We start from the raw sequence: 19,281 nt of genomic DNA, 5'->3' as shown, positions 1-19,281 counted from the left end.
AATGAAAATGTGGTTTACAAATTAAGAAAGAAAGTGAATACACAATAGGCATGTAAATGAGACTAAAATGCCTTATTACACATGATAATACTGCAAAACTTTACAGTAAAATTATACATCTAAAATGATTGATAGTCTAGTTTACTATAATTCATTCTCAACAGTCCCTTATAGACGATTCAACTTTCTCTTGCACATATGTGACATGCAGATTACTAAACACAGCAACAAGGTTGGAACACAAATACAAGCTCTGATAATGTGATTAATTATATACTAGATTGTGATTGCTGAATGTCTCCTGTCTTTAATCAAACAAATTCAGCCATGTTATTTTGGTCATAGCATTTTCTAAATAAACATTTAGGCATACCTTTTCCTTGAATTGTTTTTAAAAGTGTATAGTTTCCTGTTTTAGTAATAAACTAACATAAAACATCTTGTGTAAGCAAAGCAAACTGACTGCATATTAGGAAACTAAACTAAATGTGGTGTTAAAACAATACTCATTTTTTCTTCACTTGAGCATAGAGGTCCTCTGGGCTGTCAGCAGTCTGTCTTAAGCTGTTTGTTGCCTCAGACACTTTGACCTCTGCATGCAGCGTATCCTGCTGCTGTCCACTGTCCTGCACTGAGACAGAGACGGGTTCAGGTTTACGTGCAGAAAAGTTGATCTCTCTGTAGTGGATGTTGTCCTCTGTTACGCTGGCTGACTGTTGAAGAGCCAGCACGCCATCTCTTTGACTCTGAAAAATAAATCAAATACCTTTTCAGGGCATATCTTGAATGCAAGAGTCTTGTTGTTTCCATTAGTGATATTTAATTTGAATGAAGTCCCCCAGGGTTTGATTCTTGGGCCTCTATTATTCAGCCTCTACATGCTCATGCTCATGGTTGCTCTGACTACTTGTTTTCTTCTTACACACTAGTTTTAATTCTAACTTCACACTAGAAAATGAACTAATGCTATGCTAACATATCTGACATTTGGATATTCAGTTAGGACAAAGTTGACGGTATAACGTCAACTTCCAAGTTACTAACGTTACTCTTTTCGCTGAACAGCTAGTATAATCTTTGACTGTTGGTTACACCTGGCAGTCACTTGATGTAAATATTTTATAACAACTTTTCTCCATTTAAGAAATTGTTAGTTTAGAGCATTATTTTTATGTATTATTTAGACCATATAAACAAGTAAAGTTATGGTAGACTATAACTAGGCTAAGTTTGACTTTCTAACTGCTGCTGCACATTCCTCCTTTGCATAAATCTTAACACTGCCTCCAGTTAGCTACAGAATAGAATTTAAAGTTTTGCTCTTTGTTTATAAATCATGTTAAAGTCTGGCCAAAATATCTTTCTGATATGCTTTAAGAATATATCGAGATCCCTTTGACAATAAAGAAACAGCTTCCTCAAGTCAGAACCAAACTTAAGCTGCATTTATCTATAACTTTCTGATTAAATCAAATCTGCTTTATCTTTAGACACTTTCTGAATCAAAACTGAAACGACAAAACAATTGTTTTTGTTTGATAGTTGTGTTAGAGTGATGCTTACAGGCTGTTTTGTCACATTGGTTGTGTTTCCCTAATATTTAACCCACCACTAACCGCTAACTTCTTAAATATTGCTGAGTGTAAAGACGGATGCTTTACATATCAGGCCAGAGTCACTGTTGACAGATATACTATAAAATCTCCTTACAACACACAGTTCAGCTTATTCTCACCTCAGTCTGTTGAGGAGTTTGATGTTTGGACTTAAACCACCTGGAGGACATTAGAGAGGTCATAATAAGTATACAGTTTCAGGTATAGACTGTTTAAAAAGATGGACGACATGTTAGCTCCTAAAAGGAAAGCCAAAATATTTCCAGCGACCCATGCTTACTGGCTGCAGTATAGGTCATAAAGCCCGCCTCCTCCATGTTAACAGATGGGACATGAGTGAAACTATAAAATCAAAATACACGATCAATATCACATACGGCTCCTGCAACTGATCTGTTCCAGATTAGCAGAGTAGAGGAGGAACAGCAGCTCCACCCTGAGATCCTTACTGTGCATTCTCTGGCTCCAAAAAACAACACCAGCACTAGATGGCAGTGCCCATCTCGGGGTATTTTGGCTTCAATTTTGTACAATGAGAGCAGATGGAGACGTGTCGACCATCTTTACATACAGTCATTGGTTTCAAGTTTATTAGACCGCCAAAACAAAACAAACAAAGAAATAATTAAAAAAAAAAATACTGCAAAATAATAATTAATAATTAATCACGCCAAATCTAGGTTAGAAGCTAGTTGTAGAAGATAGGTAGGTTATACTGACAATAACAAAGAAGCTTTGTCAAACTTGAGTCATGCTAACAGAACAAAGATGTAAAGGTGAAGATTCTGTTGCTGTAGAAACAGAAGATTGCATACTCGTACTCATTTCCTTAGGAACGTAGTTTTGCAAAACTTACCAGATAGAGACCGTGAGGCAGATGAGTATGATGACAACAATCCCTCCAAGAGCTGAACCCCAGAGTAGAGAGTTCTCTGTTCCTTAATAAAACAGTACAAGAAACCAAGTGACTAAAAAACGTAAAAAATGTTGCCATTATTTCTATAGAACCGTTTCATACAAATGCTGTAAAAATTACATTATAGTCAAAATATGAACACAATGAACAAGCAAAGCTTCACAGCAGCAGAAACAAGGAAAAGGATGAGATTGCCTCAAAACAGGAGATTCACTACAGTTCTACATTTACCTGCATCATTTAAATTAATCCATGATGACGTCTGATTACCGAGATCATTCAGGGCCACACAGTAATAAACTCCTCCATCAGTCACAGTGAAGCTGTAAAACTCTCCTTCAGATACGTTCATGGGTCCATCTTTGCTGATCTTGAACCAGATGAAGTGACTGACAGGAGGCTTTGCTCTGCTGGAGCAGGTCAGGTTCACCTGCTCACCTGCTGACACCAAACCTGATGGACTGATGGACACTGAGGTGTTTTTAGGAGCATCTGAGGAAAAAGAGAGATTAACTTTATTCATTAAAAACAGCTGACATTGCATAAATCATCATGTGCTGACAGGATCCAATAACAAACTCTGGTTGTCTCACATGAAACACTGAGAGTCTTTGTCTCCTCTGCTGTCTTCGGATCTTTTCCTTCATTCACAGGATATTTGGCAGAACAGGTGATCTTGTATCCATCATGTTTGTCTGACAGAGTGATGGTCTCCTGGATTTTAGTTGTAAAGATTCCCTCCGTATTTTCCTCCATGTTGTTGTGAGAGTGTTGTTGGAGATTCCAGGTGAGTTTAGGAGGGGAGTGTGGACAGGGAGTGAAAGCTGAGCAGGTTATAGTGACAGACTCCTTCTCCTTCAGATCACCTGAGATCTCTATGCTGGGGCTCTGAGGAGAATCTGTGGTTTAAATTAGACACAAGTTTTACACTGAGGCATACATTTAAATGTACTCACTTTTTTTCTGCAGCTGTCACAGACGGCGACACTTCTGTCTTGAAAGCGAACAAAGTATAAATAACAGTTTGTTCTGCTTTTCAGTATTCTTACATTTGACCATTTTAATGTCAAACTGTAACAACAGACTCAGTTTAATATAAACTGATGACAAAGTAAAATAACAATAAAAAGTTTTCTATTCGGACCAAAGAAACTGATTTCACTGTTTATAACAAACAACAACATTATAAAGTGACTGATAAAACAAATCTCTCTTACCTTTAATTGTTATTTGAAGAGAATTACAAACAGCTGTTGCTCTGAATGGCCAGTTTATCATTCTGAAGTAGTATGTGTTTGTATATGTTGTGTTTAAGTTGGAAAACAGAGTGGTGCAGTTTTTCTCTTTCAGGTTTCCAGTGATCTTCATTGGATAGGTGTTAACTGTCCTACTGCTGTTATAAATCGCATTGTCTAGTTTGCTGTCACTTTTAATCCACACTCCAAATGTTTCTCTTGTGCTGATAAAGCCTGTTTCTGGTTTAGCCCTAAAGCTACATGGGATCTGCAAACAAGATCCACTCAGTGCGTCCATCTTCTTGGGTGTCGTAACAACGAGGTGTGATTTATCCGGACAATCAGCCGTAGCATCTGTAAAACCAGACTCATGATTATTATAATGTAGAGCAAAATCTGCACAAAGAAAATGTTGATGATAAACTAAGAGGTAATGTGTTGCATGCTGGTCTTTTTCACTGTGCTGTTAACACATCAGTGTAAAACACTTCACTTTGCAGTCAGAACATGAACAGTTGAAAGTAACTCTGTCTGCTCTTCTTTTCCTGCTTGTTTCTACATGAAGTTCAAACTGTGAACATTAAACATCTTTAAATAAAAGTGAGAGAATAAACAGCTCACCTGAAAGAGAGAAGACACCCAGTAACATGTTGGCTGTCAACATGTTCACACACAGGACTGCAAGGACACCCATCACCTGGATTTGATAATAAGTTACTATTCAATGTCTTAATCAAAGCATCTGTTAAACAAAGCATTTTTCCTTTTGAAGAAATGAAATATGTTTTTTTGTATAGTGTTTCTAAAAAGCAGCTAAATAAAAAGCTCAAACATAAAAAGCAGTAACATTTGATCTTACCAAACAAGCTGCGAGACGCTAAAGAAGAGAAACAATGTTTTAAAATGTGTGACTTTCAGCAGAACTGCAGCAGACCAGTAACCTCCCTGCTAAGCTGCAGAACTAAAAGGAGTCTTCATCCTTCCTGCTCTCACCCTGTGAATGAGGAAGTTACATTTTGTTGCATCTTCTGCTGTAACAGTTTTGGCTTTTTTGGTAGTGACAGAGGCTGCACGATGGTGCAGTGGTTAGCACTGCTGCCTGACAGCTAGAAGGTTCCTAGTATAAACCCCAGTTCGGACAAAGTGGACCTTTCTGCGTGGAGTTTGCATGTTCCTGTGCATGCCTGGGATCCCTCCAGGTACTCTGGCTTCCTCCCACAGTCCAAAGACATGCTCGTCAGGTTCATTAGTGACTCTAAATTGCCCGTAGGCGTAGGTGTGAGTGTGAAAAGCTGCTGTCAATATGTGTCAGCCCTGTGATGGATTGGCGATCAGCCAAGGGTGTAACCCCACCTCTCGGCCAATGACAGCTGGGATAGGCTCCAGCCCCCTGCCACCCCGAATAGAATAAGCAGAGTAGATAATGTATGGATGGATGGATGGATGGATGGATGGATGGGTAGAGACAGTTAAAGATGGACAGTTAAGGGGGGATAGCGAGAGAATGACGGACAGCAAAGGGACAAGGTTAGAATTGAACTCGGTCCGCTGTAATAAAGACTCAGCTTTAAATGGTACGTGCTCTACCAGATGAGTAACTGGTAGTTTACTTTCATTGTTCAGTAATATAAATATTTAGTTTGTAGCACACACTCATATAGTCATGTATTTAGTGTGAGCCACAGGCCTTATCTTGTCAGTACATATAAAATATATTTTGAAAAAATGAACAACTTCCTCTTTGTACTTAAAGTTCTCAGTATTTTCTCAGCACTCTTCATCAGGTTACTTTCCACCACTTCTCTTTGACTCATTTTGGTTCATTAACCACACAGTGAGAAACCTGAAGCTTTTCACGCTGATGTTTCATTGCACTTACAGCGGCATCTTCAGCATGAGAACGTCAAGTACTGATGGAAACCAGACGAGTCGACTGCATGCTGCAGCTTTTACAGTTGATGTGTCTCACAATGAATGAGAAGTTCTCTTAAAGGACTTTCAGCAAACTGCTGACTGTGTTATAATGTTTGTAATATGTGCACCTGTCAATAAAAGTAGAGATTATTCAACAGCTGGATTATATTAATCCTCATGATTATTTACCACAAAAAATACAACCAAATGCATTCAAGGGGAACTTACGAAACATTTTGCAGACTGCTTTCCTCGTCCTGCCGACTCACAAGCTTTTCATATGATGAAATGATAGTGACTGATGAGTTATTCATTAACTCCATGAGAGGAGCAAATAAAAAGACAAATAGCAAATTGTGTGAACAATGACTTTTTCTTTATTATATAATGGAAAACAAACTTTGTAAAAACCCTAAAAAAAGGTTTGTTTTGATGTATCAATAAAAAGTTTTCACACTTTCTGCTCCTCCATCATCTCAAATGTCTCATTTCAATCATCCTAATTTCTCTTCTAAAATTAGATATTTTGAATCCAAAGAAAACAGCATGAAGGCAAATAAAGAGAATTACAATAACAAGAACACAAATCAGCACAGACCTACACAGTGTAAAGATGAAGCTGCAGTATATTATATTTGAGTTATCTGCTAAAGAATAAAAACATCTGTCCTATTTACAGTCCATCTTTTGTTCATGTCACCAATCTGCTGCAGAGTAATACCATTTCATAATTCAGAATTAGAGGACGAGAAATAGAGAAGTATTCTATTCATGGTGAACATGATGTCGTCCTCTTCTCCTTCATGATGCTTGAATCTCAATGACTCTGTTCACATCGTCTGCTTCTACTGCTTCCTGTGAAAATAACACAACACAGAGGGAGTGGTGTCAGCGCTCTGCTGTGACTTTAATGCAGCTGAAAGAGACCAGCAGCACTGAGAGTTTGTCTCTGTGAACCAATCAGTCAATATAAAGTAAGATCACTTCTCCTTAATGACATTTGGCTCCATTGCATTCTCCTGTCACTGATGTAATGGAGACATGGATATCTAAACATTGTTGTTTCTGAAGGAATTCTTCTGTATGATTATTCAGTGTTAATGACACATACTCAGAAAACGTTGCTCTTTCACAATAAAAGCTTTATTCCTTTATTGTTGAAAGAATGATGAACCTGTCCTCAGCTAGTAGCTCACCTTCTCTGGTTTGTTGCAGCATCTTGATCTAAACCAACTGAAAGAAAGAAGATGGAATTAATAAACAAGAATAAAAGTTTACTTTCAGTGTTTTAAGAACATTGTACAGAGACCAATAAGTCATGAACATATTGTCGGAAAGTTTGTCTCACCACTCAAAGATGATGATTGTACTGCAGAGCATTACAATTCCCAGGATCTTCATTGTGACGTAGACAACAACCCTAAACTCTGGATCACCTGTAACAAGACAGCACGGTCACCTGCTGCTTATTGGAAGGTGTTATGTCTCTGTAAAATCCGTAACTTTAATTCCACCTTTGACTAAAAGTGTAAACTTGTTAATTACATTTATTGTATCACATAATGGTGCAAGAACTTTGTAAAAGTTGCTTTATAGGGTTAAATAAGCAAACAGAAGAGAAAAGAGAGCGTGTTGGATAAAGCAGATTCACTACAGTTCTACATTTACCTGCATCATTTAAATTAATCCATGATGACGTCTGATTACCGAGATCATTCAGGGCCACACAGTAATAAACTCCTCCATCAGTCACAGTGAAGCTGTAAAACTCTCCTTCAGATACGATCATGCTTCCATTTTTGCTGATCTTGAACCAGATGAAGTGACTGACAGGAGGCTTTGCTCTGCTGGAGCAGGTCAGGTTCACCTGCTCACCTGCTGACACCAAACCTGATGGACTGATGGACACTGAGGTGTTTTTAGGAGCATCTGAGGAAAAAGAGAGATTAACTTTATTCATTAAAAACAGCAGACATTGCATAAATCATCATGTGCTGACAGGATCCAACAACAAACTCTGGTTGTCTCACATGAAACACTGAGAGTCTTTGTCTCCTCTGCTGTCTTCACATCTTTTCCTTCATTCACAGGATATTTGGCAGAACAGGTGATGTTGTATCCATCATGTTTGTCTGACAGAGTGATGGTCTCCTGGATTTTAGTTGTTAAGTTTCCATCTGTGTTTTCCTCCATGTTGTTGTGAGAGTGTTGTTGGAGATTCCAGGTGAGTTTAGGAGGGGAGTGTGGACAGGGAGTGAAAGCTGAGCAGGTTATAGTGACAGACTCCCTCTCCTTAACATCACCTGAGATCTCTATGCTGGGGCTCCGAGGAGAATCTGTGGTTTAAATTAGACACATGTTTTACACTGAGGCATACATTTAAATGTACTCACTTTGTTCCTGCAGCTGTCACAGACGGCGACACTTCTGTCTTGAAAGCGAACAAAGTATAAATAACAGTTTGTTCTGCTTTTCAGTATTCTTACATTTGACCATTTTAATGTCAAACTGTAACAACAGACTCAGTGTTTAACCAGAATTTGAAGTGATGACAAAGTTTTACAATAAAAAAGGAGTACAAAATGGCATCACTTTTTCTGCAGCTGTCACAGACGGCGAGACTTCTGTCTTGAAAGTGAACAGTCTAAGTCTGTTCTATTTAGTATTCTTACATTTGACCATTTTAATGTCAAACTGTAACAACAGACTCAGTTTAATATAAACTGATGACAAAGTAAAATAACAATAAAAAGTTTTCTATTCGGACCAAAGAAACTGATTTCACTGTTTATAACAAACAACAACATTATAAAGTGACTGATAAAAACAAATCTCTCTTACCTTCAATTGTTATGTGAAGAGGATCACAAACATCTGTTGATCTGAATGGCCAGTTTATTATTCTGAAGTAGTATGTGTTTGTATATGTTGTGGTTAAGTTGTAAAACAGAGTGGTGCAGTTTTTCTCTTTCAGGTTTCCAGTGATCTTCATTGGATAGGTGTTAACTGTCCCACTGCTGTTATAAATCGCATTGTTTAGATTGTTGTCACTTTTAATCCACATTCCAAATGTTTCTCTTGTGCTGATGAAGTCTGTTTCTGGTTTAGCCCTAAAGCTACATGGGATCTGCAAACAAGATCCACTCAGTGCGTCCATCTTCTTCGGTGTCGTAACAAAGAGGTGTGATTTATACGGACAATCAGTCGTAGCATCTGTAAAACCAGACTCATGATTATTATAATGTAGAGCAAAATCTGCACAAAGAAAATGTTGATGATAAACTAAGAGGTAATGTGTTGCATGCTGGTCTTTTTCACTGTCCTGTTAACACATCAGTGTTAAACACTTCACTTTGCAGTCAGAACATGAACAGTTGAAAGTAACTCTGTCTGCTCTTCTTTTCCTGCTTGTTTCTACATAAAGTTCAAACTGTGAACATTAAACAATTTTAAATAAAAGTGAGAGAACAAACAGCTCACCTGAAAGAGAGAAGACACTCAGTAACATGTTGGCTGTCAACATGTTCACACACAGGACTGCAAGGACACCCATCACCTGGATTTGATAATAAGTTACTATTCAATGTCTTAATCAAAGCATCTGTTAAACAAAGCATTTTTCCTTTTGAAGAAATGAAATATGTTTTTTTGTATAGTGTTTCTAAAAAGCAGCTAAATAAAAAGCTCAAACATAAAAAGCAGTAACGTTTGATCTTACCAAACAAGCTGCGAGACGCTAAAGAAGAAAAACAATGTTTTGAAATGTGTGACTTTCAGCAGAACTGCAGCAGACCAGTAACCTCCCTGCTAAGCTGCAGAACTAAAAGGAGTCTTCATCCTTCCTGCTCTCACCCTGTTAATGAGGAAGTTACATTTTGTTGCATCTTCTGCTGTAACAGTTTTGGCTTATTTGGTAGTGACAGAGGCTGCACGACGGTGCAGTGGTTAGCACTGTTGCCTCACAGCTAGAAGGTTCCTAGTATAAACCCCAGTTCAGACAAAGTGGACCTTTCTGCGTGGAGTTTGCATGTTCCTGTGCATGCCTGGGATCCCTCCAGGTACTCCGGCTTCCTCCCACAGTCCAAAGACATGCTCGTCAGGTTCATTAGTGACTCTAAATTGCCCGTAGGTGTAGGTGTGAGTGTGAAAAGCTGCTGTCAATATGTGCAGAGTAGATAATGTATGGATGGATGGATGGATGGATGGGTAGAGACAGTTAAAGATGGACAGTTAAGGGGGGATAGAGAGAGAATGACGGACAGCAAAGGGACAAGGTCAGAATTGAACTCGGTCCGCTGTGATAAAGACTCAGCTTTAAATGGTACGTGCTCTACCAGATGAGTAACTGGTAGTTTACTTTCATTGTTCAGTAATATAAATATTTAGTTTGTAGCACACACTCATATAGTCATGTATTTAGTGTGAGCCACAGGCCTTATCTTGTCAGTACATATAAAATATATTTTGAATAAATGAACAACTTCCTCTTTGTACTTAAAGTTCTCAGTATTTTCTCAGCACTCTTCATCAGGTTACTTTCCACCACTTCTCTTTGACTCATTTTGGTTCATTAACCACACAGTGAGAAACCTGAAGCTTTTCACGCTGATGTTTCATTGCACTTACAGCAGCATCTTCAGCATGAGAACGTCAAGTACTGATGGAAACCAGACGAGTCGACTGCATGCTGCAGCTTTTACAGTTGATGTGTCTCACAATGAATGAGAAGTTCTCTTAAAGGACTTTCAGCAAACTGCTGACTGTGTTATAATGTTTGTAATATGTGCACCTGTCAATAAAAGTAGAGATTATTCAACAGCTGGATTATATTAATCCTCATGATTATTTACCACAAAAAATACAACCAAATGCATTCAAGGGGAACTTACGAAACATTTTGCAGACTGCTTTCCTCGTCCTGCCGACTCACAAGCTTTTCATATGATGAAATGATAGTGACTGATGAGTTATTCATTAACTCCATGAGAGGAGCAAATAAAAAGACAAATAGCAAATTGTGTGAACAATGACTTTTTCTTTATTATATAATGGAAAACAAACTTTGTAAAAACCCTAAAAAAAGGTTTGTTTTGATGTATCAATAAAACGTTTTCACACTTTCTGCTCCTCCATCATCTCAAATGTCTCATTTCAATCATCCTAATTTCTCTTCTAAAATTAGATATTTTGAATCCAAAGAAAACAGCATGAAGGCAAATAAAGAGAATTACAATAACAAGAACACAAATCAGCACAGACCTACACAGTGTAAAGATGAAGCTGCAGTATATTATATTTGAGTTATCTGCTAAAGAATAAAAACATCTGTCCTATTTACAGTCCATCTTTTGTTCATGTCACCAATCTGCTGCAGAGTAATACCATTTCATAATTCAGAATTAGAGGACGAGAAATAGAGAAGTATTCTATTCATGGTGAACATGATGTCGTCCTCTTCTCCTTCATGATGCTTGAATCTCAATGACTCTGTTCACATCGTCTGCTTCTACTGCTTCCTGTGAAAATAACACAACACAGAGGGAGTGGTGTCAGCGCTCGGCTGTGACTTTAATGCAGCTGAAAGAGAAATACCAGCAGCACTGAGAGTTTGTCTCTGTGAACCAATCAGTCAATATAAAGTAAGATCACTTCTCCTTAATGACATTTGGCTCCATTGCATTCTCCTGTCACTGATGTAATGGAGACATGGATATCTAAACATTGTTGTTTCTGAAGGAATTCTTCTGTATGATTATTCAGTGTTAATGACACACACTCAGAAAACGTTGCTCTTTCAAAATAAAAGCTTTATTCCTTTATTGTTGAAAGAATGATGAACCTGTCCTCAGCTAGTAGCTCACCTTCTCTGGTTTGTTGCAGCATCTTGATCTAAACCAACTGAAAGAAAGAAGATGGAATTAATAAACAGAAATAAAAGTTTACTTTCAGTGTTTTAAGAACATTGTACAGAGACCAATAAGTCATGAACATATTGTCGGAAAGTTTGTCTCACCACTCAAAGATGATGATTGTACTGCAGAGCATTACAATTCCCAGGATCTTCATTGTGACGTAGACAACAACCCCAAACTCTGGATCACCTGTAAAAAGACAGCACGGTCACCTGCTGCTTAATGGAAGGTGTTATGTCTCTGAAAAATCTGTAACTTTAATTCCACCTTTAACTAAAAGAGTAAACTTGTTATTTACATTTATTGTATCACATAATGGTGCAAGAACTTTGTAAAAGTTGCTTTATAGGGTTAAATAAGCAAACAGAAGAGAAAAGAGAGCGTGTTGGATAAAGCAGATTCACTACAGTTCTACATTTACCTGCATCATTTAAATTAATCCATGATGACGTCTGATAACCGAGATCATTCAGGGCCACACAGTAATAAACTCCTCCATCTGTCACAGTGAAGCTGTAAAACTCTCCTTCAGATACGATCATGGGTCCATCTTTGCTGATCTTGAACCAGATGAAGTGACTGACAGGAGGCTTTGCTCTGCTGGAGCAGGTCAGGATCACCTGCTCACCTGCTGACACCAAACCTGATGGACTGATGGACACTGAGGTGTTTTTAGGAGCATCTGAGGAAAAAGAGAGATTAACTTTATTCATTAAAAACAGCTGACATTGTATAAATCATCATGTGCTGACAGGATCCAATAACAAACTCTGGTTGTCTCACATGAAACACTGAGAGTCTTTGTCTCCTCTGCTGTCTTCGGATCTTTTCCTTCATTCACAGGATATTTGGCAGAACAGGTGATGTTGTATCCATCATGTTTGTCTGACAGAGTGATGGTCTCCTGGATTTTAGTTGTAAAGGTTCCATCTGTGTTTTCCTCCATGTTGTTGTGAGAGTGTTGTTGGAGATTCCAGGTGAGTTTAGGAGGGGAGTGTGGACAGGGAGTGAAAGCTGAGCAGGTTATAGTGACAGACTCCCTCTCCTTCAGATCACCTGAGATCTCTATGCTGGGGCTCTGAGGAGAATCTGTGGTTTAAATTAGACACAAGTTTTACACTGAGGCATACATTTAAATTTACTCACTTTGTGTTTTTTCTGCAGCTGTCACAGACGGCGACACTTCTGTCTTGAAAGCGAACAAAGTATAAATAACAGTTTGTTCTGCTTTTCAGTATTCTTACATTTGACCATTTTAAGGTCAAACTGTAACAACAGACTCAGTGTTTAACCAGAATTTGAAGTGATGACAAAGTTTTACAATAAAAAAGGAGTACAAAATGGCATCACTTTTTCTGCAGTTGTCACAGACGGCGAGACTTCTGTCTTGAAAGTGAACAGTCTAAGTCTGTTCTATTTAGTATTCTTACATTTGACCATTTTAATGTCAAACTGTAACAACAGACTCAGTTTAATATAAACTGATGACAAAGTAAAGTAACAATAAAAAGTTTTCTATTCGGACCAAAGAAACTGATTTCACTGTTTATAACAAACAACAACATTATAAAGTGACTGATAAAAACAAATCTCTCTTACCTTCAATTGTTATTTGAAGAGGATCACAAACAGCTGTTGATCTGAATGGCCAGTTTATTATTCTGAAGTAGTATTTGTCTGTGTATGTTGTGGTTAAGTTGTAAAACAGAGTGGTGCAGTTTTTCTCTTTCAGGTTTCCAGTGATCTTCATTGGATAGGTGTTAACTGTCCGACCGCTGTTATAAATCGCATTGTTTGGATTGCTGTCACTTTTTGTCCACACTCCAAATGTTTCTCTTGTGCTGATGAAGTCTGTTTCTGGTTCAGCCCTAAAGCTACATGGGATCTGCAAACAAGATCCACTCAGTGCGTCCATCTTCTTCGGTGTCGTAACAAAGAGATGTGACCATTTAGTCCGACAATCAGTCGTAGCATCTGTAAAACCAGACTCATGATTATTATAATGTAGAGCAAAATCTGCACAAAGAAAATGTTGATGATAAACTAAGAGGTAATGTGTTGCATGCTGGTCTTTTTCACTGTGCTGTTAGCACATCAGTGTAAAACACTCTTCTTTTCCTGCTTGTTTCTACATAAAGTTCAAACTGTGAACATTAAACATCTTTAAATAAAAGTGAGAGAACAAACAGCTCACCTGAAAGAGAGAAGACACTCAGTAACATGTTGGCTGTCAACATGTTCACACACAGGACTGCAAGGACACCCATCACCTGGATTTGATAATAAGTTGCTATTCAATGTCTTAATCAAAGCATCTGTTAAACAAAGCATTTTTCCTTTTGAAGAAATGAAATATGTTTTTTTGTATAGTGTTTCTAAAAAGCAGCTAAATAAAAAGCTCAAACATAAAAAGTAGTAACGTTTGATCTTACCAAACAAGCTGCGAGACGCTAAAGAAGAGAAACAATGTTTTGAAATGTGTGACTTTCAGCAGAACTGCAGCAGACCAGTAACCTCCCTGCTAAGCTGCAGAACTACAAGAAGTCTTCATCCTTCCTGCTCTCACCCTGTGAACGAGGAAGTTGACAGAGGCTGCACGATGGTGCAGTGGTTAGCACTGTTGCCTGACAGCTAGAAGGTTCCTAGTATAAACCCCAGTTCAGACAAAGTGGACCTTTCTGCGTGGAGTTTGCATGTTCCTGTGCATGTGTGGCAAGTGGAGGGTGGAAAAAGGTGTGTGTACCAACAACGCCACCTGGGGAGTTGCGCCCCAAGAAATAGTTATAATAATTTTAATATAATAATTTTTGTAAGGTCACGCAAGGTCCAAAATTACCACAGGGCAAGAGACTGTTGTAGAAAATATACAAAAATACTTTATTTTACAAATCAATAAAATTCACAAATTGACAGCTGTTTGCACGTCATGAAAACACTTGGGCCAAGGGAGGGGGAATGGATGGATGAGTGGACGGAGCTGAGGCTTACCACGGCGGCCCAGAACCAAAATCAAGGGAGGAGGAGAAACTAATCAACACACCCGTGGCACTGCACACACACGCAACTGGGGATCGGTGAGAAAAACCCACCACCAGGGGTTGGGTCGCCGCCTTGGGCCCACAGCGCCTGTCCACAAACAGAGAGGGAAAATGAAAACGGCCTCAGTGATCAACAGCTGACACACACACACATACACGCACACGCGCGCGCATACACACACGCACCCAAACAACAATTAAGTAATAAAAGAAACAGAGACCAAAATACCAGTACACATAATAAACTACAAACATACAAAATAAATCACATTAACAACCTAATTAATAAATCAATAAAATTTAGTGGCAATTCCGAGTCCAGGCGCCAGCTCAGTGAAGAGTGCAATGGCCACGGGGAGTCAACCGGGCCACACAGCGCCGCACAAACCCAAAGGCTAAAACAGGGAGAGTCCAGAAGAGGCCACAACGGGTCAAAGAGAAGAGAGCAGAGCCAAAACAGCAGTGCCGTCCAGGAAGCTGCAGCAGTGGGTTAAACTACTTCGGCCTCACCGGCACAGCATCACAGAGGACGAGAGGAGGGATACTCCAGGCTGCAGCATAAAATCATTACAATCAGCCGGGAGCGGAGAAACAGATTATAAAAGAAAAGGCGGACAACGCCAACTTGCCACATGGAGGCACAATCACACCCAGAGGGGCTACCAGCGGGACAAACCGGCCCCACGCCACCACAGTCTGCATCAAGAGAAGACTGTCACCATTATGCATTTCAGCACATTGAATGGGAGAAAGAAGCAACTATGCGCTTTACCTGTGCGCTGCGGGAGGAAACACGCACCGCAAAAGCAGATGCGCCAACAGGCACGACAGCACCAAACCACAGCCACGCCACCCAAGCTCCACCACGGCAGGCCACAGCCACCACCAGGGACCAGGGGATCCGGAAAAGGAGAGAGAGAGGCGCGCCAGGTATGGACACTCTATATAGCGGCGCGGTGCGGCCCATCAATCAGTGCTCCCGATACACAACACAGCGCCCTGCTGCGAGAGGGGGTACACAGTGCTCCGGCCACATCTACCCCCACCTTTTGCATCGTCGACCCGACGATGGACAGAAAACCAGCCAGCTAACACCAAGGTCTAAAGACTGCTATTTGGGAATTAGACACAGGGTCTTGGCCCTGAGGACCAGCTGGCTGCGGAAGATGGTGGACATTTGGGTGACAACCAGCAGTAGAACGAACGGTTCGACGCAGGGCCTGCTGGCTAGTACTCGGCTGGTCAGAGGGGGACAGCGAGGAAGCTGGAGGTGAGGGACCTCCATGACTCAGAGACATCACTGCGCTGGGCCTGGCCTGCGGCGGTGGCGCAACTGGGGCAGCAGAAGGTTGCGAAGCAACAGTAATCATGGCAGGCGATGGTGCGGGAGTCTCAGACACCAAAAACCAGAGCTCACTGTCAGAGGAGTCATCTGCGGTGGCTACCATGGGAGCTAGAGAAGGAGAGCACCAAACCACAGCCACGCCACCCAAGCTCCACCACGGCAGGCCACAGCCACCACCAGGGACCAGCGGATCCGGAAAAGGAGAGAGGCGAAGGAAGAGATCAAGTTTCGCTCTGGTGCAGAGCGCAGAGACCCAGCTCGGGTTCTTGCCATCTTAAAGGAGCTGTATGGGTGTAGCCAGTCATACGTCACCCTACAACAGGCTTTCTTTTCTCGGCACCAACAGGAAGGGGAGACACTGCAGGAGTTCTCCTTAGCTCTCATGGCTTTGATGGCGCAGGTTGAGCATCATGCACCGGATGGAATGCCCAATGCTGATGCTCTTCTTAGGGATCAGTTCATAGAGCACGTTCTTGACAGCTCCCTCCGTCGGGAGCTGAAGCAGTTGGTCCGTCGCCAACCCACCATCACCCTGTTGGAGCTGCGGAGCGAGGCAACTAGAAGTCGTAGCTCGTCATTGCCAAGCTCTTATGGCCTCCAATATGGAGTGCAAGTCCGTCTCCAACCAGTCACTCAGGTTGCTCCCCAAGGGCCAGGCTTGGGCGAGGTAATGGATCTCTTAAAGCGTCAGCAGGAGCAGCTGAATCAGCTTGCCCAGACAGTAGCTTCTTTGCAGGCCCCTCTCCCACCAGGTCCGGTGTCTCGCTCTGTAATTTGCAGGAGGTGCCAGCAGCCTGGCCATTTCGCCCGAGAGTGTGACCGTGAGCGGGCTCACCCTCGTCAGCGTGTTAACTTTGCCACTGGTTTCAACCCAAATGCTGCCATGCCCTCTCATTCTTCCCAGCAGTCGGGAAACTGAAGCCCACTGAGCTGCCGAGCCACAGCTCAGTTGGGGAACCCACAGGCTCAAAGCTGGAGGTGGCAGCTGACTTGATTGCTCCTTGTCCACACGTTAATGTCTCCATTGGAGGAGCCAGTGTTGAGTGCTTGGTGGATACTGGTTCCATGGTGTCCACCATCACCGAAAGTTTCTTTTTGGCACAGTTTGAACCTTAGGGCCATGACCGCCTTCGCTCTTGCCATTGGTTGCAGCTGCGTGCGGCTAATGGCTTAGCCATTCCGTACATTGGCTATTTGGAGTTGGATGTGGAATTGTGTGGTAAGGTGATGCCCGGCTGTGGGATTCTTGTTGTGAGAGACCCCCCTGGTAATTAATCTTTTGTCCCTGGGATCTTGGGGATGAACGTAATTCGCAGGTGCTATCGAGAGCTTTTTGGTGTGTTTGGGTCCTCTCTGTTTGAGTCTTCCCCTGTGTCAGGAGCACCTGGTCCGGTTGTGGCAGCCCTACAAAAGTGCCACCAGTCTGCGATCCAGGTCACACCGAGCCTCACTGGTTCGGTGAGGGTCCGAGGCAAGCGGGTGGTGCGCATACCTGGTGGGGTAATGAAAATGGTCGCTGCCACCTGCTCAGAACAGTTTTCCACTCTGAGCACCCTGTTCGAGCCTCCGGAGTCTGGCCTGCCAGCGGGGCTGTTGGCTTCACCATGTGTGTTAAAGGTTGTGCGGGGTACAGTGCGTGTCCCAGTTGTTAATGTGGGGACAACTGAGGACCTGCTGTATCCCCGGACTAGTCTTGGTGCATTGAGTGCTGCCCAGGTTGTCAGCCTACCTGCAGGAGTGACTGAAGTGGGGTCAACTGCGGCCACTGTGTCCTCTCAGACAGCCACCCCTTCAGCTCTTGACCGGATGGGGCCACTGGATCTATCTGCCTTAACTGAGCAGGAACAGGCCAGTGTGAGGTCCTTGCTGCATAAGTACAGCTCAGTCTTTGCAGTTCATGATGGGGATTTGGGGTGCACCAATCTCCTCTCGCACGATATACCTCTGCTTGACGATGTGCCTATCCGGCAGAGGTATCGGCGCATCCCTCCCTCGGAGTACGAGGCCGTGAAGGAGCATATTAACCAGCTGCTCGAGTCACAGGTCATTCGTGAGAGCAGTAGTCCATACGCATCCCCCATTGTTCTGGTAAGGAAGAAGGATGGGAGTTTGCGGTTGTGTGTGGACTACCGTCTCCTCAACAGCAAAACCAGAAAGGATGCTTTCCCGCTGCCTCGCATTGAGGAAAGCTTGGACGCCCTTTCTGGGGCCCGCTGGTTCTCTACCATCGACCTCGCCAGTGGGTACAATCAGGTGCCAATGGCTGAGCAGGACCGTCCTAAAACCGCCTTTTGCACCCCCTTTGGTCTTTTTGAGTTCAATCGAATGCCCTTTGGCCTCTGTAATGCCCCAAGCACCTTCCAGCGGCTGATGCAGAGGATGTTTGGCAATCAGCAGGGTCAATCCCTGCTACTTTACCTTGATGACATCATTGTTTTCTCATCCTCTGTCGATCAACATCTGCAGCGGCTGGAGATGGTGCTTGGTCGGCTCCAGAGGGAAGGCCTGAAAGCCAAAGTGGAAAAGTGTGCCTTTTTCCAACAGCAGGTGGCGTACTTGGGACATGTCATCTCAAATCAGGGAGTTTCCACAGATCCCAAGAAGGTTGAGGCTGTGACTAACTGGCAGCGCCCCCATTACATCTCTGAGCTGCGCTCCTTTTTGGGTTTTGCCAGCTACTATCGGCGGTTTGTTGAGGGCTTTGCCAAGCTGGCCAAGCCCTTGCATCGGTTGGTGGCTGACCTTGCAGGCACCAAGTCAAGGAAGGGGTGTAGTCAGGCTTTTGGGGCTGCATGGACACCTCAGTGTGAGGAGGGCTTCAGGGCTTTGAAGTCCAAGCTGGTCTCAGCCCCAGTGCTGGCTTATGCCGATTTTTCGCGCCCTTTTATCCTCGCGATTGATGCTAGCCATAATGGGCTTGGTGCTGTGCTCTCGCAGCAGACAGACGTTGGTGTGAGACCAGTGGCTTACGCCAGCAGGGGTCTCCGGCCCACTGAGCGAAATATGTCCAACTATAGCTCCATGAAGCTGGAGTTTCTTGCGCTCAAGTGGGCCGTGGCGGAGAAGTTCCGGGAGTATTTGTTAGGGCACAAGTTTATTGTGTATACCGACAATAACCCGTTGAGCCATCTCCAGTCCGCCAAACTTGGAGGAGCAGAGCATAGGTGGGCTGCCGAGCTTGCTGCTTTTGATTTTGAAATCAAGTACCGTTCAGGCCGCAGCAACAGGAACGCAGACGCGTTGTCGCGACAGTACGTACCTGTTGTCAATTTAGCTGCTCCATCCTTGCCTGGCACATTGGTCCC

The 19,281-nt window shown here is 42.3% G+C and overlaps 3 protein-coding genes and 1 long non-coding RNA gene across 4 annotated transcripts; all 4 read right to left on the bottom strand.

Annotated features, from left to right (window-relative positions):
- Positions 1–506: 506 nt before the first annotated feature.
- Positions 507–4,431, bottom strand: LOC138596258 (B-cell receptor CD22-like). Its single transcript, XM_069667883.1, has 7 exons — positions 4,389–4,431; positions 3,750–4,121; positions 3,126–3,431; positions 2,764–3,024; positions 2,473–2,554; positions 1,736–1,775; positions 507–746 (listed from the first exon to the last, which is right to left on the bottom strand). Exons 1-7 carry the CDS (start codon positions 4,429–4,431, stop codon positions 507–509), a joined length of 1,344 nt encoding a protein of 447 aa, XP_069523984.1.
- A 2,594-nt stretch (positions 4,432–7,025) lies between these two features.
- LOC138596257 (B-cell receptor CD22-like) lies at positions 7,026–9,204 on the bottom strand. Its single transcript, XM_069667882.1, has 5 exons — positions 9,162–9,204; positions 8,523–8,894; positions 7,712–8,017; positions 7,350–7,610; positions 7,026–7,117 (listed from the first exon to the last, which is right to left on the bottom strand). The coding sequence occupies exons 1-5, from the start codon at positions 9,202–9,204 to the stop codon at positions 7,026–7,028; spliced, it is 1,074 nt and encodes a 357-aa protein (XP_069523983.1).
- Positions 9,205–10,696: 1,492 nt separating this feature from the next.
- On the bottom strand, positions 10,697–11,580 carry LOC138595634 (uncharacterized). The gene is made up of 2 exons (XR_011308555.1): positions 11,543–11,580; positions 10,697–11,197 (listed from the first exon to the last, which is right to left on the bottom strand). It is a non-coding gene; the product is annotated as an uncharacterized lncRNA (long non-coding RNA).
- A 110-nt stretch (positions 11,581–11,690) lies between these two features.
- LOC138596256 (B-cell receptor CD22-like) lies at positions 11,691–13,815 on the bottom strand. The gene is made up of 5 exons (XM_069667881.1): positions 13,788–13,815; positions 13,193–13,567; positions 12,377–12,682; positions 12,015–12,275; positions 11,691–11,782 (listed from the first exon to the last, which is right to left on the bottom strand). The coding sequence occupies exons 1-5, from the start codon at positions 13,813–13,815 to the stop codon at positions 11,691–11,693; spliced, it is 1,062 nt and encodes a 353-aa protein (XP_069523982.1).
- Between the last annotated feature and the right edge of the window lie 5,466 nt (positions 13,816–19,281).

Source organism: Semicossyphus pulcher, unplaced genomic scaffold (assembly GCF_022749685.1).
Source record: "Semicossyphus pulcher isolate SPU_LCO1_2020_fin unplaced genomic scaffold, fSemPul1.0.p SCAF_18, whole genome shotgun sequence".
Classification (NCBI taxonomy): Eukaryota; Metazoa; Chordata; class Actinopteri; order Labriformes; family Labridae; genus Semicossyphus; species Semicossyphus pulcher.
The sequence above is the reverse complement of the archived record's forward strand: the minus strand, read 5'-3'. Positions and strand labels throughout refer to the sequence as shown.